At 41.5% G+C, this 11,756-nt stretch overlaps 1 protein-coding gene across 2 annotated transcripts; it reads left to right on the plus strand.

The window, feature by feature from the left end:
• The first annotated feature begins 2,993 nt into the window (after positions 1–2,993).
• Positions 2,994–10,592, plus strand: NXT2 (nuclear transport factor 2 like export factor 2). 2 transcript variants are annotated; one of them, XM_002197624.7, is made up of 4 exons: positions 2,994–3,144; positions 4,994–5,080; positions 6,187–6,331; positions 7,213–10,592. In XM_002197624.7, the coding sequence occupies exons 1-4, from the start codon at positions 3,130–3,132 to the stop codon at positions 7,389–7,391; spliced, it is 426 nt and encodes a 141-aa protein (XP_002197660.1). In that variant the 5' UTR covers positions 2,994–3,129; the 3' UTR covers positions 7,392–10,592. The 2 variants fall into 2 exon arrangements, with proteins under 2 accessions (XP_002197660.1, XP_004177283.1); XM_004177235.6 differs by lacking the exon at positions 2,994–3,144 and having other exon boundaries at positions 3,215–5,080.
• The last annotated feature ends 1,164 nt before the right edge of the window (positions 10,593–11,756 follow it).

An 11,756-nucleotide genomic window follows, 5' to 3' on the forward strand; every position in this document is an offset into this window, starting at 1 on the left:
AAAAAGAAGAGTAGGTGGTGCCTTCCATGCAAGTCTTCACCAGCAAAGACGGCAGACTCACTGTTTTGTCACTGCAGGCAACCTTTGGTGTCATGGGGGAGTTCTGGAGTCCCCATGGCTGTCCCACATCTACTCTGACAACTTCAAAGCAAGCACAGAGTGGGAGTGGCCTTCAAACCTAAAGAATGCACATGCAAAGAAACAAGTATGTAACATACTGGGATTATCTGTCTGGAAAAGGTTTGTCTTCTGCCCACAACTGGTAGAAAGTGAGTTACTAATGCTGCCAGAGAGCAAATGTTGTTATTGCAGCCACAGGCCAGAAATGTGCCAACGATTCCATGGAACCAAGACAACCCACAGGAAGTGCTATGACTTTCTTCAGTAAATTTGGTTGGAGGTGTGTTTATAGTATAAAGGAAAAGAGAGATGAGAATCAGCTCATTTTGTACAGCTCCTCTTCATTCCCTGACAGCCCTTCCTGCTAAAAGTAAGTTTGTGAACAAGAAATTTTCTTATGGTAGGTAGAAAACAGCAAGCCCTGTGATGCTAAAATTTGTCCTTTGGGCTCCGAGCTGGGTCTCCTGTTGTTCCATCTCATTACACATGTACAAGGTTAGAAGGTAAAGGAGGAGAAAAGTGGTTGTGAAAAGCAAACAGAAAAATAAAATTCCAGAGAATCAGGTCTATTCCCATTGCTGTGCTCAGGGGAAATCCAATGCACAGTTTTAGTTATTAGCTGGCCAAGGACCAACAGGAGATCTTGCACCTGTTTTGTGAGTTCTCCCAAGACGACAGTAATTATTTTTATTTTAGAAAAGAGACAAAATAGTTCAATAAAAGCAATGATATGTTGAAATTCTGCCTGGGGAATATCTTGTCTAAAAGAGCTCTTTTAAGTTGCAATACATTTGGCATCTAAACTGCTTGAATTTTAACTTTGTCTTATTTGTCTGTAATTTGAAATTACTCTGATGCTTATTGATTAGTTTGATCTGAAACACATGCCTCTGTTACAAACTATTGATTTGTTCATCACCTTTTAGCCAAGTAGGTTAATTGAATGGTGCTTGGGTAATTATTTCAGATGCAATCTCTGTCTAATATTTGCCTTCAAAGAGCTGATGGAATTGTTTGACATTTAGCCAAGTTATTTCCCAAAACTGGAGCTTGAGCACTGGGGTTCTGGAATTGATGCAGAGGTTAAAGGTACATTTTGAAGAAACTTTGTTTATTCCCTATTTAGCCAAAGTAAACAAACCAAAGACCAGATCTGACTTGCACTAGTGTTAGTAGGATTTTGCCATTTTTTTAACAGTTGGCTATTGGATTACTGATACTTTAGGGAACATTGGGTACCGTTGTAATAACACAGCGAGCAGGGACAGTCCAAAAGAAAGGTGTGTTGCTTTCCCTGCTGCAGAGCTGCTGGGCCAGATCAGCTGAGCACAGACCCACAGGTCAGATGCTCAGACAAGGCTGAATAGTTTGGTGTATTCAGGAATAGAAGTAAAACATCTGCAAGCATGTACTCAAAAATCATACAGGATTCTCCTAGCTCTTCCATTTGTAAAGAAAAGCAAATGACAAAACTCTTTACTTCCAGCTGGAAGTAAATTGTTCTTCACTGGAAAATGATTCCTTAAAAGGTCACGTGTATGTTTGGCCTGGAGAAATATTACTTAGCGTTTGGTTGTTGTTAAGTGCTTCCACAAACCAGTTTTAATTGTTGTGGGCTACCTGCCAGGGCCCAGCATTCAGGCCTGAGCTAAACCCAAACTGAGCTCAGGATGTGCTACAAGCTGACCTGAGCTGACAATTTCAGAGAGCACAGAAACTGCAGTTCCAGCCCTGCAGGCCTCTCTCACCTGAGTGAACTCTGCACAGATGTTCTGTTAAATCTATAATGTGCAGTAGTTAGTGCTCCATCTGTAGCTGATCCATAATTATTCATAAAAAAAAATTAATGAAAATTTACTTTAAATTTGCCTATTCTCTTTTTTGAAAGGGGAAGATATTGGAGGAAAAAAACCCCTACAAGTATGTTTACCTGGCCATATATTTTACATACACATGGTCAGATTTTCTCAAGAGGTCAAATAATTAATGAAGAGGATTTAAAAATTTCTTTAAAAGCAAATGTGGTGACACTTTGAACTGACCTGTTCTGAAAATTTATCTCCACTTGGGACTGCTTTGAATGGAGTAAAATGGAACAGTTATTTGTACTTGATCTCAGCACATCCCATTGGGTGCAATTCCCACTTCAATATATAGCAAGTCCTCTTTTTCTTTAAAAAGGGAAGTATTTATCAGCATAAGAGTAATTGCATTCCTCCAGTCTGGTATGGCAGAAATTTGAGGTGGAGTGGTCACAGCTGAGAGTCCCCATGGGATTGTAACAAGCACAAGTTCTGCCCAGGTCCACCTTTTATGCTGGGAACTGGCCAAAATAGGCTTTTTTATGTCTACTGTAGTTTAGTAAATCCCAAATCCAGCTTCAGCATTAATTTTTTATCGAGCCTATAAGTCAAACATCTGAGACCTACTGTCTTCATTTCTGTGTAGGTCTTAATACAAATGTGCATGGTTGTCACATGAGGGTTCTGTGGGAAAATGTGAACTCTCCACCTTACTGGAGATTGAATTCCATTTTCATTCAGTAGTTAATCCTTGCCCAGTATCAAATAACTGACAATAAAAAATCTATGCAGTTTGTCCGTGATTCTGAAATTAATTCAGTGCTTTGTTACGAATTTTGTTTTAATCAATAGCTGAAAACAGAAGAAAATATGGCCTAACCCAGATGGGTTTCTGAAATCTTGATACATCCTTCAGTAGACATTTTTAGGTTTTTTCAGTAAATTTGACTGAAGTTCTAAAGCAGTCATTCCTACTAATTACTCCCCACAAATAGGAAATACATAATCCTATTGGCTGTCTAATTGTGATTCCAGTTCCCTGGAAGCAGCTCTGGGCCATTTCCATCCCCGTGTGGGATCCGCGCGGCCGGGCCTGCCCGGCGCCGGAACGCTCCCGCGGCTCCGCGGCGGAACGCTTTGTGCGAGGGACGCGCGGCCGGAAGCGGCGGAGCTGAGCACTTCCGGCGCCCTCCCGCCTCGCCGCCCCATGGCCGCGTCTGTGGTGAGTGCGGGCCGGGCCGGGAGCCGCCGGGAACCGCGGGGAGGCCGCCAAGGGAGGCTGCTGCGTGCGGGGGGCGGCCGTGGGAGCGCGGGGAGGCCGCCGGGAGCGGGCAGGGCGGCAGCGCCTCGGCGCGGGGAGCGGGTGGGGGCCGCTGCCGCCTCCCGAGGGTCCCGGGCCGGGGCGGGGCCGTGTTCGGCGGCCTCTGCGCCCTCCTGTAGGGCCCTGGGGCAGAGAGCAGCTCCGCGGGGCCGTCGGCAGCGGCCGTGTGCCTTGGAACGCTGCTTGGAGTTGCCGCCAGTCCTCGAGGAGTTGGTTTGGGGTTGCTGGGTTGGCTTTTTCAATCGTGGCTTTCCTGTTCCGAGCTTGGGAGGAGGGTTTCTGGGTGAGGTGGCTGGGTGTTGGAAGCCGAAGGAAGCGTGACCGCCTCCATCCCCGGAGATGTCCAGAGGTGGCAGGAGACGGGCCAGGAGACCCAGAGCTGTCAGAGGGAGCCTGGAAGGTGCCTCAGCCTTTGGATCAGTTCTGCTTTGAAAAGGGAGTGGGACCAGATGGCCTCCAGAAGTTTTTACTCCAGCCTAAATTGTTCGCAGAGTTTCAAACTATTTGCTGGTTATGGCTGGAAAAACTCGCCAAAAGCGGCAGTTTATTTCCTGTTAAGTTCTATGGCAGCTGCCCCAGGGCTGGCTCCCCCCGCCGGCCCTGCTCAGCGCCCTCGCCCGGGCTGTGCGTGTGCTGAGCAGCGTTTGGGCAGGCGGGGTGCGGGGGGAGCTCCGGACATCTCTGGGCACTCGCTGGGGTTGGCCCGGGGTTTGGGGGTTGCTGGGGAAGGCAGGAGGGTGAAGAGCAGCGGGGAGGAAAGACAGTGCACAGAAACGTGTTTGGCCTTGCTGGATGAACAGGCATTGTTTGATAGGCTTTAGTTACTTCTCAGATTGGATCTTTCTCTGATGGTGAATATTCTTGTGTTAATACTGGAGGAATTCCTGGTGGTTCTGGAGAATATTCAGTAAAAGCAGCCAAGAAAATGCAAGCAGTAAAATTGTTCAGCACTGATTGGGTTGCAGATACTGAGAGTGTAATACTGAAATAGGACAGTAAGAAATAATAACATTTTAAACAATTGTTAAGAGAGCCAAATACAGATTTATGGATGTATGGACAGGAAATTCAGAATTTTCTTTCCAGGATGTCCCAGTTCAGGGTGTGTAAGAGATCAAGGGCCAAACGGAGGAAAGAAGCCAGTGAGATCACAGTGCAGTGGTGGGACAGCAAAGGCTGTTAGCTGGGGCAAGCAGAGAGGTGTAAGGAAAATGCTGAGCTGTGAGGAGAAGTGTTTGGGTTTAACCTGTGGATACAGCACTGATCCATACTGGAAGAAATACAACCAGCTGTTGGTATTCTCTCTCTTACTACACTTTATATTATTATATATAAAGGTATGTTAAAAATGAGACTAGGATGGCAGTGTGTTGGTGTTCTTGCTAATTCTCAGAAGTACATGAATAAATATTGTTCTTTACTTTATTTCAGAACAGCCATCACAGCAACAACTGTTTTCCTTGAATAATTGTGTGGCCACACTACTTGCAGCCAGCTGCGGCCCATTTTCCAATGTAAATATTTGCAGTTTAAATACAATAAATATGTCAGCATTCAAAACTAATGCTGAAACTGTCACCTGCCTAACAGCTGGTACTTCTGCAAGTAGAAAAAGAGCTTAGAATAAATTTCAACATGATTTGATGATCTTTTGGTAAGGATGGAAAAGACCAGTCAGAGTGACTTGCAGGAGAAATTGAGTCAATGATTGGGTTGCATAACTAAATTTGATATGATTTCTTCCCTCCAGGATTTCAAAACCTATGTGGATCAAGCTTGTAGAGCTGCAGATGAGTTTGTCAACATTTACTATGAGACAATGGACAAGAGAAGAAGGGTATGTAGCTGTTTTGGCAATAGTTCAAACTGTCCTGGCAGGTTTTGCTGGACTTTCCAAGTGTCATTACACAGAAAGCACCTGAACATTGGTTTCCATGTGCTGCACTGGCCGTGGTAGAGCAGGGCAGCTGTTCCTCAGGCTGCCCTGCAGAGGATTTTGTGCTCCCTTGCTATAAAAGAGGCTGTTCAGAAAGCGCCTCAGACTTCTCATAATCCTCTTTCAGTTGGTGTGCAGCTGTGTCTCACAGGTACAGGATTTGGTCACTACAAGGAAGCAGAACTTGCTTTATTTTCTCTTGAGGTCAGGATTTAGCTTTTTTTCCCCCGAACCTCTTTCATTAGCAGTTACCACTTTTGGTTCTGGGCTTCTTCTGAGTGCTGAAGTTGAAGCAGTACAGCTGTGCTTGACTCTGCAAGTCTTCCTGGTCCACACTGATGTGGTACCATGTAACAAATACTTTCACCAAGAGAGAGCCTTGGAGAGCAGTCTTTGAATTTTAGATGCACTGTAGTTGCAATTTAAACTGTGAAAGTGCCAGCACTCCCACGTCACTTCAGTCACTTTGCACATGAGTAGGACAGGGGTGTGTCAACAGCTTAAAGGAGACTTGGGCAGTTACTCAGCTGTGACAGCTTATGAGACATTTGGGAAGTTCTGGTATGCTGCTGACCTTTTCAAGTTTCACCTCTTCCTTGTCTTGTGCACCTTTTTTTTTTTAACCTGAATTTATAATTTCCTGACCTAAACTGTGTGCACACTCTCCCTCTCAGAAGAAAAAAAAAAAAAAAGTAAAATAATTCATAAACTTATTGTAGAAATGTGTCCTTTTGTTAGCAACCACTTCAGTTCTGTCATTACTTTTGTTAAAGGAATGTTATCAATATTTGAGACGTGAGTCACTGTGCCACTCATAAAGGAAAATGTGTTTGTTAGTTTTAATTCTTGGTCAGGAGCACTGGTTGTTAAAAGGAGCTACTGTTTCAGGAAGGCATTTTATCTGCCAAAGTAACAGAAGAAATCAGTAATTCACGGTGTAAGTTTTCTATGTTGCCCATTATATGCATACATATTTTTTCTAAATGTGTGTTTTCATAATCACTCAGGCTTTAACCAGACTGTATTTGGACAAAGCAACATTAGTTTGGAATGGAAATGCAGTGTCTGGGCAAGAAGAACTAAATAAGTTTTTTGAAATGTTGCCATCAAGTGAATTCCAGGTTAATGTGTTGGACTGCCAGCCTGTTCACGGTAAGGTTGTATTATAATTTACTTAGTTATTTTCATTCTTCTATAACTATTGAAAGTGAGCAGTTATAGTGCCTAATAATTCCTTTGGAATAAGCTTAGAGGAAATACTGGGGGTTGAAATGTCAAGTTGTGCTTAAATACGGCACAAATCAAGAGATGCAGCAACTATACATTTTTTCATGTCTGGGAAAATATTTTAAGGACTTTTTTTGTTTAGATCATATTCAGACGTGATCTATTTTCATGTATGGAAAAGGTCTGGCTCACCAGGTTATGTTGTGCTTGGGAGACCCCTATGGTGGCCTCTTACACCTGCAGTATAATGTGGAACAAATTGTTGTTAACCTGTATGTACTTTGGTTTCTTTACATCTAGAATAGGTGTTAGATTTCTGATTAACAGCTCCTAAAGAAAGGCTCACATAACTGAGAAGTTAATAAATTGCTTCTAATGGACCTTTTGGGAATATAAGTAAGGGAAAAGCCTGTGGTCAAACACACTTGCTTTGCTCTGCTGTGAAAAAGATATAATTTCTAATAAACGGGAGGGGGGGAATATATGCAAGTTGCTAAATCTCTCTATGTGTGTATATCTCAAGTAATGAGAGCTCATTCTAAGCACAAATGGAGGTGTTTGTCAGTGCTCTAAAATGAAGAGCAGGAGATGAAAGTGGCAAAGCCCTTGCCAAGCCGTGTTGGTGAACCCACCGCTGTCTGTGTAGAAACGCTGCACCAGAGCTGCACTTCCCTGCCTGTACCCAGCCGTTAGCCTGGCGCAGTGTAACCAGAGTTGAACCAAGCTTCTGTGTACATTTCCTGCCTCTTTACCTGCTAGTCTTTGTTTGAGTTGTTTTCTTCATCATTTCATACCTCCTTGTGAAGAGCAAGCTACTCAAGGCCAGACAACAGTGCTCGTGGTGACAAGTGGGACTGTCAAATTTGATGGGGATAAGCAGCGCTACTTCAATCAGAATTTCCTGCTGACGGCACAGGCCACCCCCACCAACACCGTGTGGAAGATCGCCGGGGACTGCTTCCGCTTCCAGGACTGGGCCAGTTAGCAGGGCTGGCACGGGCAGTGACCTCTCACTCGGCACCAACAAGCCCACAGTGCAGGCAGCTGTTCCCAGCAGGGAATGCACGCGCTCTTTGTGTTGCATCTGATGTTATGGACGGTCTACAGATGTTTCGGGGTTGATTCCAGTGACCACAGCTGTAGTAATAAAATGTGAGAGGTTGCTCGTGTTAGTTGAATTTAGTAAAGTGCTGAAGGCAGTGAGCTGTATTCGAATCATTCCTAAAATGCCTTACATGCAGCTATGCTGCCACTGCTGAGTGTTCAAACTGTTCTGTTTGAACACAGAATCCTGTTCATATACAGTTCTGACCAAACGTAATTTTTTTCAACTTGAAAAGATCTGTTTTTACAGTATCATCTTCTCTCTTTTGAAGAAGATGCTTGTGGCATGAAGATGTAATTTTGAAAGCTCCCTACTCCCGGTTGTGAGAGTCTGGGAAGGATTGCTGTGGTTTCTACTGTTAGTGAAAGGAGCAAATACAGCTTCTAAATTTGTAATCTCTCAATCCATTGGAAAGGTAATGTTTACCTTCTCTGATGCCAAAGGACCATATATCTTTGGGTTTCCTTTCAGTCTCAGCTTCCCAGAGTTTGGTTGTTAATTCCATGCATTCATATGTAGGGCATGCTGAATGATTCGGAGCTCCTGTGCCAATTACTCTTCATGTGCATGTGAAGGACTTCAAACTGATTATTTTTCTTTTGAAGTCTTACCATGGCCTAGAAATAGGTCACATACATTATATCTGTTGGCTTTGGTTCTGCATTCTGTTGCTATGAGGTTTGGATTATTTTTCTCATATTAAGTCTGAAAGTTTTGAATCCTTTTTGTCTTTTCAAGAAACATTGTAGTTAAAAAGTGGCACTGAAAGTGTGCATTACTGTGAAGCCTTCAATTTTTCTTATCAGTACTGTTATTCAGAACTGGTGCTTGCATTATTTTCAATTGAGAACAGCAGCTCTGCACCACTAACACTATCTTCCTCTCATGCAGATTTTTACTGTATTTTTTTCATGTTCTTTTTAAAAATTGCCTTTAATTATTGATTCTTTGGGGGTTTTGTGTATTTTGCTTTAAATTTGTAGTCTAAAGCTTCCAGCTGCTTTGAAACATTTTTCAAGACTGTAAGTTAAGAGAGTCCACCTTAAACTTTGGAACTTTAGAGCAAATCTGAGTATCAGCAGCTTTGTTTCAAACTGGTGTATTTCTGTTTTAAGCTGAGTAAAACAAAAAAACAAACCCAAAATGTAGCTGTATCCCTGAGCATACACGTGCTTGTAACTGAAAATACAGGAGGGGAGCCTGTAACTCTCACCATAACCTATGTTTCAATGACAACAGCAGTCTGAAAGCAGTTACAACTGCAGCTCACTTGTTCAGTGACTTAAATGGAGAAAACTGTGAAAATGAGCAATATCTCACTTGGGTAAAACACCTTAAAGCATCTGTAGTTTGTGATGTAATCCCACAAACAATGGGATGTTTAGCTGAAATGAGTGGCTTTATTTCCTTTTCAGGCCCTCTACACTTTACAGCAGTAAGTTAGAATTAGTAACCTGTCTCTGTTCAGAGGCTGTTTATGATCAGAACTATTGGGTACTTATTTTTCAGGCTGAAGAATTTGAATTCCTGCAGACTAGTGCAAGAAGAGAATTTTTGAAAACTGTAAATATTGTAAATACATTGTTATTTCTGTATGTAGTGAAGAAAGGATCATTCTATTTAATTACTGTTTGTTCTTAAGAGAATATGTGATGTTCATATATTTGTATTTCCTCTAGAAGATTGAAAAGAAAACATAACCTAAGCATGTCTGTAACTGGTACAGCATTGTTGAGCTGTGACACTGGCGTGGTGTATTCTGCTGGCTGTTTAACTTGCTGTTGATTGTGTAAGTGGTGTTACAGATCTGCTTTGCATACACAAAACAGGTTTTGCCTTTTAAAATGCAGCAATGGGTGCAGCTGTGGCATTGGCTTGTTGGACCTTGAAGGCGGTCACCAGAACACACACTTATCAGTACCTGATAAGCTTGTGCTATGAATAAATACTTATTGGATATTTTTATCCAAGTTTGAATTTGTATAATAATTTTTAAGCTTTTTCTAGGCAGGCTGGGAGGTTCAAAATCTGTGAGGCAATGTTTCAATCGATCAATCAGATGTTATTCTCAGTTATTTTCATTTTATTTAAATGCAAGCTGCTTTGAAATCTGACTTTTGCAATTAATGTTAAAAAAACTGACCAAACAAAAAAACCCACCACTACCTGGAACATGACTGAGGAAGATAACTAACTGGCCTAGCTGGACTGGACAAACCCAGTTAAAACTCCTACTTAGTAAGATCTGTAGATATGGAGTAGGGTACCCAGGGGTTTTGTAGGGAAATTCATTGGAATGCAATTGCTTCAGGCTAGGGAGAGGTGCCAGTTTCTCCTGCCTATTTCCATCATCTTCAATGAGGATCACTTGGGTGATTCAGTACTACCATAATTAGTTCTTGCTCTTTATAACTGAAATTGCTGGTTTGCAAAGTATTTTTATTTATTATATAAAGTGAGAATGTAGCTGTTAGAGTCGAGTGGTGGTTTTACAATGGAGTAACTAATGGCACAAACAAAAAAAAATCTCTTTGTTACTAGCTCTGTGCTGCTTGCAAATACTCTATGCTGAAATTAGCAGAAAACCAAAAATGTTTTCATTTTATTCTGTACAAACCCATCCAGCTGGTTTAGTGTGACCATTGCTGACTCTACTGCAATACCCAAAATTTACAGTGGGAATCTATAAAATGAATATGTTTGTGCTCCAAACACTGGAGTTAATGCTTCCATTTTTTTGTTTGAGACCAAATTACTCCTGTACAACCAGTCAGTGAAACAAAGCCAGCTGAAGAGCTAAGCACTTCCACGTATGAAATTGTAGCAGCTGAAAACTTGAGAGATCTTCTCTTTTGTGTATGTTCCCTGTATTGTCTATAGCAGTCACTGCTTTTCTGTTGCTCTGTTCATTTGGCATACTACAGTTCAATTGATTTAAAATGCCTATGTTGGAGAAAAGGGATTTGTACTGATGGTGTGAATGGTTTGTTCTGATATGCCTGTGCTTCCTTGACCTGTCTGGAGAAAAGCACATTATAATGAAATGCTGTTTTACCAGTAAAATAACTTTCCACACTTGAATATATTTTGTAAGTTTTTGAAATTGTTTAAGACCTCTTGTAAGATTTATTTTAAAAACTCAAGCAACCAAACAAAAAAAAAAACAAAGAAGAAAAAAAAAACACCAAAAAAAACCCCGAATCTACTGGTTACTCTACCTTTTTTTATTATTATTATTAGAAATTTTCATAGCTTGTTCTTATGACATTAAAAGTACAAGAAATAATTTGTGGCTTCCTTATCTTTACTACTTTTGTTGTAGGTCTGAGTTCTGATTGCTGCCAAGTGCTGCTGGGGCACTGCAGAACAGACTGGCAGCTCTCTGTCAGGGTAAAATGTCTGCAATAAACCAATGGCAAATGCCTTGCCAAAAGCACTCTCAAGCAGTAAATGTTGAGCTGCCCAAAGTAACTGTCAAGTTAACACATCCCTTTAAACTTTAGTAAAGTTTAGACTGTTCTCTAACACATACCTGGATGAAGTGAAACAAAATTTGAGCCAGATCCTTGGGTTGTAAATATTTTCACTGAGAACATGTTGTGTTTCTGCTGTTTCTCTAAGAAGAAATGAAAGACTGAAAGGAGAAATGCTTTTTGTGATAATTTCAATGATTTATTCACTGTTTTGCTGTTTAGAACATTAAATTACTGATGCACACTTGTTCAGTGTAGACAGCAGATTTTAAATCCTAACACTGCAAAGATGAAGATGCTCATGCAAGAGGTCAACAGTTGCATGGAAACTGATACTGTTCTAGAAATGTGTTCTGGAAACCATACGAAATATATTGGAAAGTTCTTGCTGTGTTTGAGGGTATAGATTTCAGTGAGGCTTTAGAGGCAGTTGCTCTTGGTAATGATCCTGAGCAAGGCTCTGACAGCTGATGCAGTGTAAAGATTTATGAATGCTGGGAAAAATAAATCACCCCGAACCAGAAGATTTTTTTTGCAAATATATTGAAAGTGGACCCTGCTGGAAACTGCTCTTTCAAAATTGCCACTGGGCTGAAGAAAAGAATATTAAAGTCTTCCTAGAAAAGTGAGCTTTTCTTTTTTATTCCTAACTGCAGAAAGGTAGGATATTCATAGCTGGGCTTACTCCTTCAGAAGACTGGGTTTAATAATATAAATAAATCTATCTTCCTGCACTTGGTGACTGAATGGACTACAGGCACTAAGTGACCAT

The sequence above is a fragment of the Taeniopygia guttata genome, chromosome 4A (assembly GCF_048771995.1).
Source record: "Taeniopygia guttata chromosome 4A, bTaeGut7.mat, whole genome shotgun sequence".
Lineage (NCBI taxonomy): Eukaryota > Metazoa > Chordata > Aves > Passeriformes > Estrildidae > Taeniopygia > Taeniopygia guttata.

Excerpts from the sequence above, each read along its gene's own strand:
- NXT2 (XM_004177235.6), top strand. The coding sequence starts at position 4,976 with ATGATTTCTTCCCTCCAGGATTTCAAAACCTATGTGGATCAAGCTTGT. Across the intron at positions 5,081-6,186 it reads CAATGGACAAGAGAAGAAGG|GCTTTAACCAGACTGTATTT; the intron begins GTATGTAGCTGT and ends ATAATCACTCAG. Across the intron at positions 6,332-7,212 it reads GGACTGCCAGCCTGTTCACG|AGCAAGCTACTCAAGGCCAG; the intron begins GTAAGGTTGTAT and ends CTCCTTGTGAAG.